This window comes from Arvicanthis niloticus, chromosome 2 (assembly GCF_011762505.2).
Source record: "Arvicanthis niloticus isolate mArvNil1 chromosome 2, mArvNil1.pat.X, whole genome shotgun sequence".
Lineage (NCBI taxonomy): Eukaryota > Metazoa > Chordata > Mammalia > Rodentia > Muridae > Arvicanthis > Arvicanthis niloticus.
Genome location: NC_047659.1, coordinates 42442078 through 42459742, shown reverse-complemented (window position 1 = coordinate 42459742; position 17665 = coordinate 42442078). Strand labels below are relative to the sequence as shown.

Below are 17665 nucleotides of genomic sequence, written 5' to 3'. Positions count from 1 at the left end.
TTCCAAACCTACAAGTTCAGGTCTTCTCATTTTCTCACAGGTCACAGACCACTGAGTGGTGGTAAAAAAAACAAATGTGTATGGATCACAGAGTATCTGTATCTGAATCAGTAAATAAGTCATCAGTAAAGCATCTAAAATTGAGATGTTTATCCTATGTGAGTTTCCTAGATGGTTGTCTTTAACAGTTCCATTCTTGGCAGGTTATGAACGCAAATCTTCAACTGGTCAAGTCAGTAGAGAATCTAGGAATGGAAAGATTTGGAAGAACATAAGGAAAACTTGCTGCAAGATAGTGGAGAATAGCTGGTTTCAGTGTTTCATTGGCCTGGTCACTCTGCTCTGCACAGGCACTTTGGTGAGCTCTCAACCTTAGAAAATGTCAGGTGAAAATATGCTGTAAGATTAGCGATTCAGACTATCACTATGCCAAATGACTTTACCCAGAACACTTAATATTACACCAGAGTTCATTTTCTGCACTCTGCTAGCATGAAAAACTATATCACACATTAGTAGAAACATTGTTAATAGATGATTAGACATTAAATTTAATATCAATGCTATTTTATTTAAGTTTTTATCAATAGTATATTTATGGTAAACTTTATATTTATAATATATACAAATGTTTAATATTGATGTTTAAGTAACAAAATTAAATAAACAATAGTTTCAAAATGTACACATTGTAATGGGAAAAAATGGTCCCAAATTATGTCCATATCATGAGTCCCAGTTCTGTCCTCACTTAGGTGACAAAAAACCCCTAATGATATGCCTATATTCAGGATCTTGAACAGGTGATCTTAGTTTCTCCATTTGAATCAGAATTCATGACAGTGGTCCTTATAGACACAAGATGCAAGACTTAGAGCCAGGTACTATTAAAATAAGGATGAAGTAGAGATTGGATCGGTATGCCTTCAAGATGAGAGATGGCACAAAACCAGAGAAAAACAAAGAAAATTCACTTTCAAGGTACTGATTTTCACACAAAGAAACTAATTACAGGTGTTACATTTCAAGACTTATAATAACATAATTTATTACTTCTCAGCCAGAAAATTGCAGTGATCTCTACAGCAACTATGTGAACACACTAAATATTCCCTTAGGATTTATTTCCAATTCTACTCTCCCAATCTTTACAATATCCTACATGTGGCCCATGCTTTCAGAATGTCACAGTTCCCTTCTTTAGTAATCCCCTGGCCACTTGATAAAGGCTTTTGTTTGTACTGATGGGATGTAGGAAGTCGGTAAAATTAGATCTTTTAAAAAGTGTTCTTTTTTTTCAAAATACCTTACTTACTGAAAAATTTGTCATGGTCCTCAAGCAGAAACAGACTTAGTGGCTATTACAGAAATATTCTGAAGTCCCAAAATACCTTCAGAATCCCACCTTGAGTAGAAAAGTGATTGTCTATCATGTGTATGTCTGATGATAGCTGACTGAGACATGTCCCTGTAATAGTGAAAATACTGTCTCTCGATTGAGGGCATTCCTGTTTGACTAAGTTGTTTGCCAGCAAGTTTCAGTCATGTTATCTAGCAACACTCATTGTTTCTGCAGAATTACGTTTGATCTGTGTAGAGTTTTGGATGACAATTGTAGAACTGCACTACTCAATATGTACTTTAAAAAGTATGTGTCATGATATATTGGGTGGAATTCTTGCAATTATTTCATTTGTTGATTCTTTGGGATTCGTTTCTTATATTGTTACTGATGGAATAATAGTGGATTTTTGTTTCATAGCTTTCTCAAATTGTGCATGCCTGACTTCACTGATCTTAGAATCTTAGCAGGGTGAGTCCACATTAGTACTAAGAAGGAAAACACTTTGTCTGTTGGGTAGTAGGTATAAGAATCTATGTGTAAGTAAAACCATCATGCTAAAATTCATTGTTTCTAGATATCTTAGTTCCATTTTTCAAAGTATGTTTACATACAATCTGCTATTACCTATACATAAGGGTTTGTGAAAGTCATTCACTTTTCACTATGAAATGTCCTTTGTTTTAATTTTTATGTCTCATCCGATTTGAAGTTGAATTTAATCTCGTATAATCAGAATTCCTAGAATATTTTGTATATTACCATGTACAATTTTAATTACAGGCTCTTGAAGACATATATATTGATCAGAGAAAAACCATTAAAATTTTACTGGAATATGGGGACATGATATTCGCATACATCTTCATTCTGGAGATGCTTCTCAAGTGGGTGGCTTATGGCTTTAAAGCCTATTTCTCTAACAACTGGTACAAGCTGGACTTCATGGTCGTTATTGTATGTATTTTTTCTTTTTTTTCACTTTCTATATATTTATTTATTTATTCTTTAATCTTTTTTACAGTCCAGACTTTATCCTCCCTCCCAGTCCACCTTCTGACTGTTCCACATCCCACACTTCCTCCAGCCCCCATCTCCAAGAGGATGTCCCCACCCTCACCCCACAAGACCTACCCACTGCCTGGGGCCGCAATTCTCTCAAGGGTTAGGTGCATCTTCTCTCACTGAGTCTAGAACTGGAAGTCCACTGCTCTATATGTGTCAGGGGTCTCGTATCAGTTAGTGTCTGCTGCCTGGTTGGTGGCTCAGTGTCTGAGAGATCGCGGGGGTCCATGTTAGTTGAGACTGCACGTCTTCTATAGGGTCACCCTCCTCCTCAGCTTCTTCCAGCATTTCATTTTACAACCACAGAGTTATGTTACTGATATTAAGCACTACTCTCCTCTGCTCACACTCACACTTTGACCATATTGCCCCCTCTTCCCTCCATACAACCTCCACACAAATATCTCATTTTCTACATTTCCACATCTGTAATATTTAATGTCTATTCATACCCTGTCAGTGCACAACTTGACACATCCAATATTACCATTCTAAATTATCACCAAAATTCACACATGGAATTACTGGTAACAAAACAGTTAATTGAGCAAGATTAAATCACTTTAAAATCTGTTGATTTGACATTTAAATAAAGTTTCCACAATTTGAATATTTATTGTCATCAGAACCATCCTCACAGTATCAGGGTTTCTCTTGTGGATCATTGGGTAGACTTTATGCTAACATAAGATAAAGAGGTGAAGTTTTTATTTTCTGCACAGAAACCAAGATGAAACGGTCAAAAGTGGATGTCAGCTAATGCACTTCTCTTAGAGAAACTGTGTAACAAACAGTCCATTCTCCTCAGAGCAAAAGCTAACTCTTTATAATAAAAAGTCTTTCTTGACCGGATGGTGATGGTACAAGACTTTAGTCCCAGCTCCCAGGAGATAGAGGCAGGTGATCTCTGTGAGTTTGGGATCAACCTAATGGGATGAGAAAGCCTACTTCTCTACTTCCGACCCACCCATGTTCTCTACTCCTGCCAACTCAGTAGATGATCTACCAGCACTGGTTCTTGAAGTGCTTCAAATTAGTCCATAAGATTCCATCTTATTGGCTTGGTATTCATTCTTCCGTTTGGAATTTTGCAAGTGTGTATGTTATAGCTGAATGAGACCTTTGAACTTCCACCATCCTGTGCTTCCTAATAAAATCCACAACCACCCCAGTATTTTCTTGTCATCTTCCTTCACTTCCATAGTGCCTATGGATATTATGTAATTTATTCACTTGCTGGTCTATAATTTATCTTCCCACACTTAAATAGAAGTTCTATTAGGGCATAAAATTTCTGAATATTATTCTTCCCTCCCTTTTCCCTATGACTTCTAGGCATATCATATAGCTGATAATGTTACCCAATGAATAGATGATTGTCTATGCTGTGAATAACTATAAAGGCTTTTCTGCACATAACTAATAACTTGCAAAAGGTAACCTCTGTCATCTGAGATCTACTCCATAAGACACCCCAAAGGACACTGCAGCTCTCCTCAATGACCTTTGTGTCTCCATCCCTGTATGCTTATGTGGACAACCCTGTGATTCCAAGGGTACCTCAACACCATTTTATAGCACAGAATTAAGAACAAAAATAGTGTTTCTCTGTGTGAACTTGAAAATATAGAAATCATAGAGATAAAATGTAAGTTTCATCACAGCAGTATCAACATTGTTCAATTCTAAGTAACACATATTAAGCACTGACAATTTTATACATATAAATTTACTTTAAAAATCACTTAAACACATAAACATATGTTTTATAATTTACACTTTTGTTTAATTCAGTTAAGATCTTTTTTCATACTTAACTTCTGAATTTTCTATTATATGTTGTCTTAAAAATAATTATGCACTGTTGAATATGTAAGTATAGTTTATGTGTGTTTCAATGAATATATTTTCACTGATATATTATAAATCATTGTATTTCAAATTAAAAACAATATAAACATTAATCTTGATTATATAGAATAGAAGTTTTATAAATATTTACCTAAAAATATTTATTTATGGAAATGATTATTGTTTTACCTTTTATAAAATAATTTTAACAAAAATGGTTTTCTTACAGTTTGGATTTTTAAGACATTAGAAATATATATTTAGATGTTTAAAAGGTAGAATGGTAGGTTTAGATAGTGTCTTTTTAATTAGAAGCCCAAAGGTTATAATCATATTAACTCTTTTTTTTTTTTACATATGTGCAGGTGTTTTGTCTTAGCTTAATAGGCAAAATGCAAGAAGATCTGAACCCTCTTAATTCCATGAAGTTCCTTCGAGCACTAAGAGTTCTGTCTCAGTTTGAAAGAATGAAGGTAAGACAAATTAAAACCTGTGAGTTTTCCTTTAGAAACACTAGATATCTATGAGTTAACAAGCTTTATTCTTGCTTTTAACGGTTATTTTAAAACAAACAAATACCATATCTTCCAGTGCATACAAATAGTGAAGCTTTGCTAGTTACACTTTAGTGATCTTTGCAACTAGTGCTTATAAGATATGAAAACTAACAAAATAAGTAAGACAAGTAAAAATATATTTCTTTTGTTTTGTTTTGTTTTGTTTTGTTTTGTTTTGTTTTGTTTTGAGACAGGTTTTCTCTGTGTAGCCCTGGCTGTCCTGGAACTCACTCTGTAAACCAGGCTGGCCTCGAACTCAGAAATCCACCTGCCTCTGCCTCCCAAGTGCTGGGATTAAAGGCGTGCGCCACCACTGCCCGGCTAAGACAAGTAAAAATATATTTCTAACCCTCACATATATGCATATATTTGTATTGTATGTGTTTATTAAAATTGTATTTTATTTTATATATGATATACAATATAAATGTGTATACTATGTATATATTTATATATGGGGGACTATTCAAGAAAACAGTTTATTAACTACTTTAGCACTTCAATTCATTGTAACCTAATTTTATAAGTGTATTTTGATGACATTCACCCATAAAATTCCCTTTAACTTCTCCCGAATCAACACCCCTCCCTATATCTCACACCAATATCATGTCTTCTTTCCCTCTTTTATTTAATAGTTCATTGGTTCTACTTTGTACTCATCATATGCTTCTGGGTGTGAGAAATCTACTGGAATATATTAGATCCACATGGAGCCATACCCTTAAAGAAAACTGACTCTGACTCCACAGAAGTCATTACTATCCATGGCTCTTCATTTAGGAATGGAGTCTCAGAAACTCTTTTCTACTCCATGCTGTAATGTTGACTTGTTTAATCTGCATAGGTAACCATAGCTGCTGTCAGTTCATGAGTGTGGGCAGAGGGCAGGGTCTGTCATGTCTAAAATATACTGTTTCACTCTGGTCATTTCTAACATGTGTCAAATGTTCTTCCCATTATTCTACCATGGTCTGAACCTTAGGGAGGAAGAATAATTTAAAAATGTCATTTGTGGCTGAGCACTTATTCATGCTCTTCACATTAACTGGTTCTTTTTTCTGCATTAACCATTATCCAGTGCACAAAAGAAAATCTGATAACATCTAAGAATTTCACTAATCTACAAGAAGAGAAATACATATTTATGAAATAGTTTGGTTCAATGACCATTTAGCAAAATAATAGCAACAGACATTACCTAGGAAGTGTCAACTTCCAAACCGTGGGCTTTTTACTAGTTATGCGGTACTGAGCAAGCGTCTGTGTCTTGCTGAGTAGGACGCCTTATTGCCAACCAGAAATCAGGCAATTATTTCTGTAACATTTGCAGATATTTCACCTTGGACATATCTTGTCTCGGCAGTAGTTATTGCAGTTCACAGCATTCACAGCTGAGGAAGACATTTGAAGACTCCCCAGGCCCCCAGCAGTCTGCCTATCCCATTGTGGTATTAAGAAAGCTAGTATGCAGTCAGTTTCCTAGTCAGTACCAACTTGATTTTCCCAGATTCTATGACCAATGTGTATGCTGTCTCCAGCAAAAAGGTCTTATCATCAAGTTCTGTTGAAAGACTAAAAGCAACAACAGCACTCTCTATTGTAATGGGGACCTCAGGGTCATCTCTGACCAGCAACTCAAGGAGGGTATGCCACACTTGCCTTAGGCTTTTTATTTAGCAATTGATGGCTTTGGAATAAGATCCCCTATGTAGGGTGTCTTCAATTACACTCTTATATACAAATACATACGTATACTTTTAATATATGCATATATGTATATACACATATAATGTATACCTATGTGTATATATCATATATATGAAACTTGTAAAATAGTAGGCTTCCATAGGCTTTAGAAGCATCCTTCATGTTAGGAGTTCCTCGCCAGTTCCAATCTGTATCCCACCCCACTTAGACCTTATTTTTTATTATTCCCTTACTGTCTTTCATATTACCTGCATTCTATTTTCCCCTTAAGATCTTTATTCTTTTTGCCACCAATGGTCCCTTCTTAGTTCAAATTAAACACATTAATATAACAATTAAGTGTCATGGTCACATACAAGTGATATGTACCATGCAATGTTGGTATTTTTGTGTCTGGATTACCTCATTCAGTGTAGTGCTTTCCAGCACAATCCACTTACGTAGACATTCCATAATCTCATTTTTCTTCATAGTTGAATAAAGTTCTGTTGTATATAGACCACATTTTAATTATCCATCCATCAGCTGATAGACATCTATACTTTTTCCATGTCCAAACTAAATTGGGGTAGTATGTATGTTATTTATTAAATTAAAGTGAGATTTACTTTTTTATAAATAAATTCACACATCATGCACAGTTCATTCTTGCTTGTGCTTTTTCCCTATATGGATGCTAAAGGCTTCTCTGAGCAATATAAAGATAACCCATGGGTTCAACTATATAAGTGCTATAATATCAGGAAAAGTCCTGTGGTTTCATTTTAGAGTTGTAGTAAAGTGATTGTAAATATATCTTAAGTTAAAACATTTATCTAAAAACATAAATCCATGGAATATAAGCAAAGAAGTATGGAAAAGATTAAGTATAATAATGGTTAAAAGATAAAATAAAAAAATCTTTAGGCTGATTATGGAAAACAGAATTAATGGTGCTTCCGGGATGGAAAAGAAATAAAAATAAAAATTCCTAGAGCGACTAAAACAGACTACTATGGTTTGAAGGGGTTCTGTTTGGTATAGCAAGCAGTTCAATTTTGATGCAAAAGTTTCAGTATAGTAAGAAGAACGACATTCTAAATAAGATGTCGAAGGGAGAGAGGTGAGAAAAGGAAGACAGTGACTGCAGACTGTGGCTGGTGCTCACATCCTTTAGGATGTGGATTCTTTTCTCCAACCTCTTACCCCGGTGGGCTCATCAGGAGCATAGCTCAGTGAGGAAGGCAGAGCCTGAGTTAAGGGTGCCATGTTTCCAGAGTCAATCAATTGCTTTGACTTCATTAATACATCCATCGCTGCTTGATATTTCCTGTGCCTTACCTTTATTGTCTCCTTTGCAAGTCTATCCTTCCTTCCAAAGCCCATAACCCCCAAGTCACTTCTCATCCTGTTCTCTATCACTTTTATATATTTGTACATAATCTAATTCATGCACTGAGTTGAAGTTATCTTAGCCAGTCTAATATAGCATAGAATTAACTGAAATAAAGATTTAGTGTAGTGTTTAAACTAATCAATTCTGATGCCTGTTAATGATGTACCAAATTTTTGAAGGAATATTGACTTATAGTATAATTTTATTAAAAGTGAATGACTGTTATTTCCACGACTTGGATATTAAGTATTCAAATTCTAGATATACATGTTGTATGACTCAATATGTTACTATATCAATTAATATTTTACATCTGATCATAAATTAAAATGGTTTTCTTTTCTTACATAAAATGTTCATTTTCTTATACTCCAGGTGGTCCTGAGAGCTTTGATAAAAACCACGTTACCCACTGTAAGCGTGTTACTGGTCTGCCTAATGATCTGGCTGCTTTTCAGTGTTATTGGAGTGAACTTATTTGCTGGCAAGTTCTATGAATGCATTGACCCAACAAGGGGAGAAAGATTCTCTGTATTTGAAGTTATGAATAAGAGTCAGTGTGAAAACCTGTTATTTAATGAATCAATGCCATGGGAGAATGCAAAACTGAACTTTGATAACGTTGGAAATGGTTTTCTTTCTTTGTTGCAAGTGGTGAGTATACTTTTTCACCCATTTATAATCAAATTCATGTTCAAGACAGAGTCCAAGCTTCCATCTAGAACAGAATATGGATGATGAACAGGATGGGTTGTAAAATAGCTGTGTGGTTATTATCTGATAGATAACAATTATGAGATGCATGCTGTTCTAAGCTTCTTTGAAGATCAGGTCAGATAGAGTCTCCTGTGGGCGAATCAGGTGTGGTGACAGTTCAGACAAAGGAGAGGAAATGCCTGGACTGGACAATTTCCACGACTGCTCATTATTAACAGGTTCACTGCTCTTCAGTCTGGCTTGGAGAGCTATTGTCTTCACATTACTTAAAATGCCTAGTGATAGTTACTCCGTGGTCTGATATCCAGCAAGTATACAGGATCCACCACTCAAATCACATGAATAAAACCATACGCATAACTTTGATGCTTATTAACATGTAGTTAGAATTTTAGTATCAGTTTCCTTTGTTTCTCTTGTTCTATAGAAACCATATTAAATGTTTTATGAATTTTAAATGAATTAAGTAAAAATAGCAATATGAAAATAAATGTGTTAAATCTTTTAGTTACACAGTATATGGAAGTGTGGCAAGCCACGCCATTCAGTGTTTTAGAGTACTAAACAAAAATGAATTAAGATTTGTTTTTTATTTATCATAAAATGTTTTTTGATAAGATTCACATACATTTTACTTTCAACAGGCAACATTTAATGGATGGATCACTATTATGAATTCAGCAATTGATTCTGTTGGTGTAAGTATCTGACATTCCCAATATCATTGTCAAGGTGATAATTTAAGCACAGGTCACAATAGTAATTTATGTAGATTCAATCACTTTTTTCACATATAGTATTTCATTGGCACTGAATTTCCAATAACATATTCAAAACTTGAAGCCTACTTATCCTGCTTAAAGGACTATCATCTTTTCAAGCCATAACTAAACCAAATAAACACATTTGAAGTCCCAAAATGAATGTAGCTATGATAGCCTCATCCCAAGAAGTCAGGGAAGCATTTGCTTTATTTGCCAGGTATGGGTGTTCTTGTCAACATTTATTTTCTAAGTCTCATGCTTTAAAAATGTAGTATCATATTTTACTAATTTTTTGCATTTATTTTTAGGTAAACATGCAGCCTAGCTTTGAGCACAACATCTACATGTATACTTACTTTATCATCTTTGTTATGTTTGGATTATTTCTCCCTCTGTGTATGCTGATTGGTGTTATTATTAGTAACTTCAGCAAGCAGAAAATTAAGATAAGTATAAATACTCTTTATACATACTTAAAATCAGACTTTACAAAATATTTCTAGGATTTTCTTCTTGGTTTAATGTCAGTTCTACATGGTACAGATGTAATAGAACAATTATTAAGGTTCTTGTACATTACAAATAACTACAAAACTACCCAGCCTTATTGTATCTGCAATATTCAAAGTACATTTAGACAAGAGGCATTTATATGTTTGTTTGTAAATAATAGTGTAATGAAAATTAAATAACAAAATTTTACTGTGTCTATACACATATGTATATGTTCCAAAAAGTTTTATTTATTAAATAAAGTCCCACTGTTCTTTGATGTATGCATATGTTAAGTTCAAGGCATTGTTAAAGTATAATTACAGTAGTTTTTTCAGTTAGGCACAGGACATAAATGATGACATTTAGAAAATAAATGTATTTTAAATTTTATATTGCACAGAAAATCCTTCCAGAAATACATAAAATATTGAGTTCTAATTGGCTCAGAATGACTCAATTTTAAGATCCTTCTGTTTCCATCCACAGGCATCATCAGCCCTGTCCACAGTGTGTGTGTATGTGTGTGTGTGTGTGTGTGTGTGTGTGTGTGTGTGTGTGTGTGTGTGTTGGTATATATGTGTAAGTGTAAGTGCAGGTCTATGTGCACATGTGTGGATATCTATATATAAACCAAAGGTCAACTTAAGGTTTCATCCCAGAGGTGTGACATCTACTCTTTGTTTGCTTCTTTGAGACAAGTTCTCTCAGTAGCCATTGACCAGAGTTCATTAAGTCCTCTAGCTTGGCTAGGCAGTGCACCCAAGGGATCTGTCTGTCTCTGCCTCACCAGCCATAGGATTACCTGTGAGGTCATCAGGCAGGACCTTCACCTGTGTTCTGAAGATCAAATTCAGGTCCACTGGCTTACAAGGCAAGCACATTGCCATTAGACATCTCCCTAGTCCCAAAATAGTTCTATACTTCAATATATTCTAAGCCTTCAGAGTCATAAGCATGGATACAATGTAAGTCAGAGAGCTCATTTTTTAAGTAAGGAAAGCCAAAGCTCATGAATCCAAGCCTGTGAATGTTTATCAGTGCAGTCTTCTACTCAAGGAATGCAGAAAGCTAAGAGACGAGGTACGATTTGATTTGATTCTGTAGCATCCTAGGATTGTTAGCTTCTGGGCTTGATGATGGTGGTAAGTGTCAGTTCTATCCCAGATTCTGACTGGAGCAAAAACAATTACTATTTCCCAAATTAAAGGCACTCTTACCTTTAGATATTTTGTATGAGATACTGAAATTAGCATGAGAAACACAAAAATGAGTCAGCTGTAGAGAATGCTGTTCAATGAACACTATATACTTCCAGAATTATTTTTTTTAATGTTTTGTTTGTATTTGTAAAATTTGGTCATATTTTGAATTCATAAATTCTAATTTTAATTACTTCTGCTTGGTAACAGACACAAACCATATCTATTAAATTCAATTTGTCATGGCAGGCCTCTCGTATATTCCACTGTGTCTCCTTGTTTCTCGAACTGAAAAGAAAAGCATGCAATAAAGATGGTTGATTATCATATACTTTGTGATTTTATATGGATTTTTATATAGAGATACCAAAACTTGATTGTACAAAGAATTAAGTCTAGTTTTCTAAAATGCACATCAATAAAGGGGAGAATTTGGTTGAAATGCAATTTTCATACCTTTTTATTTATTTATTTTTACCAGGGAGGATCAAATATCTTTATAACAGTAAAACAGAAAAAACAGTACCGGGCACTGAAGAAGCTCTTGTATGCAGATTCTCAGAAACCAGCACCACGCCCCATGGTAAGAAAATATTATTTTGAATCTTAAAAAAATATATATTCATTTTATTTAGGTTAGGAATACAGCTTAGATCAGAATGCTTGCCCAACAAATCCAAGTTCCCAGGTTCAATCCCTAGCACCTGAAATAAATAAATATATCTGGAAAACATAAACATAAAGTATCTACTTATAATATTTTATCAGTAATGTAGATGTGTTTTCTATTATTATTAAAAATATGTTTATTGTAGTAGAACATGCATGTAATCTCAGAATGTGGGAAGTAAAGGCAGGAGTATCAGGAGGTTATAGCTGGTCTTTACTACGTGTGTGTGTGTGTGTGTGTGTGTGTGTGTGTGTGTGTGTGTATCAACTGTTTCTTGACAACAATTATAAAACACATTGTTTAACAATAGATTCAAGTGCTGTTTGTGTGTTATTTGCCCTTTTCTTCACCTACAGAACAAGTTCCAAGGCTTCATTTTTGACCTAGTAACACATCACATCTTTAATGTTATCATCATACTTCTTATCTGTTTCCAAGCAACAACCATTATGATACAAAATGATGAGCAGAGTCCAGAAATGGAAAATGCCATTTTCTGGATGAACTCCATTTTTGTCATGCTGTTCACTCTGGAATGCATACTGAAGCTCACTGCCTTCCACTGTCACTACTTCACCAGTGCATGGAATGTTCATGATTTTATGGTGGTCGTTTTCTCCATTACAGGTAAGGGTGGCTCTTGTCATTTTTCCTTTATAGTATTAATTCAGTCTATCACAATATGTACCAAGATAGTGACCTTGAAGAAGCAAACTGATGAAACCATTTTCTTTCATATATATATATATATATATATATATATATATGAAAAAATATGAAAATTTTAAATATGAAAATTTTAAATATGAAAGAATATATATTTATATTTATATTTATATATTTATATTTATATATATATGTTGTGAGTCAGAGGACTACACTTTGCAGGGAAGAACACACAATTGGTTATCCCATGCTAAATGGTCAGCCCTGAAAACATACATATAAGTAACATTACACAGAATTGGCAGGTTTTATTTACATATTAAGAAACAAATATTCACATGTGTATGCATATATATGTATATATACATTTTAACATATATACAAATACATAAACATATATAAATATATGTGTAATAGCAATTATTGTAAAAAAGAGATCATAAATTTAAAAGAGAGGAAGAAAGTGTATATGGAAAGGTTTAGATGAAGAGAAGGAAATCTGGTGGGATTATATTATAATCTCAAAAAGTAAAAAAAAAAAATAGAAATTAGAAAGTTAATGATATCAACCAGAAATTTCATAAGAGAAAATATAGATGAACCACCTGCCTAATATGAGTTCAGAAATTTCACTCTTTCAATAGAACAGTGAATTCATGTCACTGACTACTGAAAGAAAAATATAAGCTTGGTAGAAAAGTATGTGGAGATTGGAAGAGGCACTAGGAAGGAAATAAGTGAGTTACAGACCTACAGTGACGGAAGTAGGAGTTACAGAGTGAGCAGCAACAACAAACATCCATAGAGAGGACGATTAAACCCGAATTTCCAATCTTCTGAGGTAATCATCTGTCCAAGGCACTGATGTAGCTACCTGAACCAAAACAATGAGTCTTATTAAAATGAGATGGTTGAAGACTGAATTAAGCCCTTGGATGATTCCTTGAGGGAGATGCTGAGGTGAACAAGGAGACCATGAGCCACTTGCTAAGTCTTCAGCTGAGTGCAAGTGATGAGGACAGTGTGAATCACAGAGCAAGATGATAAGAAAGAATCGTGTTGGACAGTATAATCCACAGAAGGTCAGAAATGCATCATATCTTTTAATAAAAATGATTGGACAAAATAAGCCTGGAAGTCTCACTGGAAAGCTACAGAGATACGTAAGCTGTCATTTTACCTTAAAACATAGAGTAGAAGAGAATATGAATTCTTCACTTTAAAGTGTTATGTGGAAAATAATGTAATCAGCAGAGTCAGAGTTTAAACGAGAGGTTTCATTTCCTGGTAGTGAGCATGAGGATGAATTTGTGCTCAGGTAAGTGAGGATGTCTTTTTATTAGTGGGACAGCTTGGAAGACTAGGGAGAGATGGGAATTTGTCTAGTGTAGTAGAATCACTAATAAACATTAGAGGGAATATAGATGTGCCATCTTGGAGAGTGGTCATGTTAACAAAAGTATGGGGCCTGATACTTCCTCTCAGCAAATATACAAAAGCCTCATGACACTGTCCTCCACGACCTTTACAACCAAAACTAACATGAAACGGACATGCTCACATATTATACTCATATTTAAAGTTCTTTGGATTAAAATACTACTGATAAAAGAAATAAATTAGATTAAAATCTATGAACCACTGAATGCTATACATTTTTATAGTCGTGGTTATCTATAATGTCTCCTTGTCTTGCATTCTATTTATCTCTGATAACTATCATAAGTTAATGCATTATAAAGTCCTTAAAGAGAAATTTTACTATCCATCTTTCTATATTTACATAATACATTGTGAAGGTATTTGATATTAGTGAGATTGGGCAAAATTCCTTAATCCAACAATGTTAGAAAAATTTTGACTATTGATCTACAGTGTGGATCTGGTCATCTGTGACTTCAAACCTTTCTTAGAATAATAACACAGAAGAATTCTATTCTAAATTTTGGTACAGAGCCTGATCATTGATAGAATTAATAGTTAACTAATCCAATGTCCAATATGCTGTTCCATGAGATAGGTTAAGTGATGGAGTAATAGATTCATGAGCCATACAAAACTAGATCACTTGCAAAATTAATTATATTTTCTATATACAGCTGCATTTGGATAATTTTGTTGCTTCCTTGTATCTCTTCTCACACTAAGGACTGCTGCTGCCTTTGACAATCGGAGAGTACTTTGTGCCTCCTTCACTTGTGCAGCTGATACTTCTCTCTCGCATCATCCACATCCTGCGTCCTGGGAAAGGTCCAAAGGTGTTCCATGATCTGATGCTTCCCTTGATGCTGTCACTCCCGGCATTGCTGAACATTAGTCTTCTCGTCTTCCTGGTCATGTTCATCTACGCCATCTTTGGAATGTACAACTTTGCGTATGTGAAGAAAGAAGCTGGAATTAACGATGTGTCCAACTTTGAGACCTTCGGAAGCAGTATGCTCTGTCTCTTTCAAGTTACAACATTTTCTGGTTGGGACGGAATGCTGGATGCAATTTTCAACAGTCAGTGGTCCGACTGCGACCCTGATAAAATTAATCCAGGGACTCAGGTCAGAGGAGATTGTGGGAGCCCGTCTGTTGGGATTTTTTATTTTGTCAGTTACATTCTCATATCATGGTTGATCATTGTTAATATGTACATTGTTTTGATAATGGAGTTCTTAAGTATTCCTTCTAAGAAAAAAGCCAGGACCTTGAGCGAAGATGACTTTAGGAGATTCTTCCAGGTATGGAACAGGTTTGACCCTGATAGGACACAGTACTTAGACTCTAGCAAGCTTTCCGATTTTGCAGCTGCTCTCGATCCTCCTCTTTTTATGGCAAAACCGAACAAGGGCCAGCTTGTGGCCATGGACCTCCCCATGGCTGCAGGTGACAGAATCCATTGCCTTGACATCTTACTTGCCTTTACAAAAAGAGTGATGGGAAAGGATGAGAGGGTAGAGAAAATCCTCTCAGAGATAGAATCGGGGTTTATGTTAGCAAACCCTTTCAAAATCACATATGAGCCGATTACAACTACTTTGAAACGCAAACAAGAGGCAGTTTCAGCAACCATCATCCAGAGGGCGTATAAAAGTTACCGCTTAAGGCAAAATGACAAGAATGTTTCTGATATCCCTGTAATAGATGATGTCAGAGATGATCTTACTTCTAAAAGTGTTCACTCTGGCAAAATCGAGGAAAAAGCATCTATTCAGACCCAGATCTAATGGCACTTCCCACTTCTACTTTCTTTACATATTTCCCCAAACACTAACCGCTTAACCAAGCTGGAGGTCAGAGACTAGAGATAATGATCACATCTGTGTGCCCACACATCTCCATGACAAGTGTAGCTTTATGTTCAGTCTTCTGACGCACCAAGAAAGACAGCAGCTCAGCATTGCCGCAAGTAGCTAAACTAGGTTACTGTTGTCATTTTGGCTATTTCAAATGTTTCTACATGGCTTGTGTAGTGTTGCCTCTCCTGGAAGATGTGTGGGAGGAAAGGGGAAGAAAGGGAAATAAAGCTCAGCAGCTAAACAGTTTTCCTTGTATATCTTATATGTAATTTTACAGACCGGGTCACCACGCTTGAGGCTTAGTTGCAAATAAGAGATACTTCCTTAAAGTGCGATTGTGCTTCAGAAATAGGGAAGCATCACGTTAAATCACAAACATGCATAAATGAATGTTGAGAATGGGTGCGAGAGGAAAATGCAGGTGTTCGGAAAGTGCCTTTCAGTTTATTCTGAGGCTAAATTACAAGATCTGTTTCTTAAAACATTTAGATCAGCCCCTTTATTGCTTTTTGTCCCCCTCCCTTTTTTTTTGCTTGCTTGCTTGCTTTGTTTTGTTGCTGTTCTATGGTTCTGGATAGTAGACACTGACTTTGTTTCAGAGCTCCTGGCTCCTCATGGGTAGACAAGCTCTGCCTGAGTTCCAGCAACAACTGAGATTTATAGAGCAAGAAGCATAGAAGAGACCACACTTAATAAAAAGTACATTTTTCTGTATTTGATTCACATTTATACCTTTTTGAAAGTACACATTTACTAAAAGGATACAATAGAGATAAATGATAAGGGGCTAAAACTTTACCTTATTCTAAAAACTGGTGTATTTTTTAACCACTTATCCATAGCAGGTGCATGCTATCAAATAAATTAGAAGAGTCAAGGGCAACCAGCATGTTTAGGGATTTTCAGTGCGCAGACCCTTATCTAGGAAACTGGTCACTTAAAGTTCTTTCCATTGCACTTTGTATTTCCTGTAACTTAAAAAAGAAAGAGATCCTTCAAGGAATAGTGGTTGTGAATTAACAGATGAAAATTAAGTTGACATTTTATAATATCATTATATGCAAATTAGTTTTAGTGCTCACTTATCTTTTCTCTCATTTCTTTTATATCTTGTCATATATATAAGTACTCATACAAATGTTTTATACTTGAGAATCTACAAAATAACACACATTAGTTTTAACAACTGATGTTATTTTTGTTAATATAAAGAGTTGGTTTTGATCTATTCACAAACTTGTTTACTTCCATCCATGTAGTTTGAGAATCTGATATTTTCTCCATTTGTATAAAAACTGATTTCACTGTGCCTATGAAGTCCTCCAAAATTAAAATAAAAAATATATATTCTATTGACTTAAATAAGAAGCTTTAAATGGATTTTATGATACTCAATGCCATTATATCCTAGAGATTGTATTTTGTAACAAACGCATGGACTTGAGCCGTAACTCCTGTACTCCACTTCCAATCCTCAGAAACTCTATGACTTTACCAACTTGCCTTGGATGATCACCTAAGTAAATGTAATTTCAGAGTCTGTGGGTTTTGTGGTTTTTTGTCTGGCTGGTTGTTTGGTTGATTGGTTGATTGTTTTTATTAAAGTATTTCTCTTTCACTGTTCACTCTTTGTCATGTAATGGAGACAAGAGAAGCATGGGAGTTTTAACTGGTGACATGATGACAGCTTCCGTGTTACCTTGACATCTCTGTCTTTCAATTTCTGGGAATGCCTTAATGAGGAAAGAGCTACAGATAGTAAGACTAAATCATAACTTGCTTCTATAAATCCCATTAAGACAACACACTGAGTTTGAAACTCATTTTGCTGTTACCTATAAAGAATGCCAAGCAATAGCCATCCAAAAAGTAGGAAGTTTCATTTCTGAATGACGGTTGCCAAATGTCCTCCTTTTTAGATCCCATGGAAAATAATAAATATAACCTGTTAAGCACACTTGGCTTTGTTT

General features: G+C 34.9%; 1 protein-coding gene across 4 annotated transcripts in view; it reads left to right on the top strand.

Moving 5' to 3' along the window:
• Scn7a (sodium voltage-gated channel alpha subunit 7) overlaps window positions 1-17318 on the top strand; it is an 82956-nt gene extending 65638 nt beyond the window's left edge. For all 4 annotated transcript variants that reach the window (XM_076928846.1, XM_076928845.1, XM_076928844.1 and 1 more), the window contains 9 exons: window positions 204-358; window positions 2126-2299; window positions 4624-4731; window positions 8276-8554; window positions 9262-9315; window positions 9690-9827; window positions 11554-11658; window positions 12102-12372; window positions 14560-17318. In XM_076928846.1, coding sequence (XP_076784961.1) covers window positions 204-358; window positions 2126-2299; window positions 4624-4731; window positions 8276-8554; window positions 9262-9315; window positions 9690-9827; window positions 11554-11658; window positions 12102-12372; window positions 14560-15623 — 2348 coding nt within the window. In that variant the 3' untranslated portion in view covers window positions 15624-17318. The remainder of the gene's footprint in view (window positions 1-203; window positions 359-2125; window positions 2300-4623; window positions 4732-8275; window positions 8555-9261; window positions 9316-9689; window positions 9828-11553; window positions 11659-12101; window positions 12373-14559) is intronic.
• The last annotated feature ends 347 nt before the right edge of the window (window positions 17319-17665 follow it).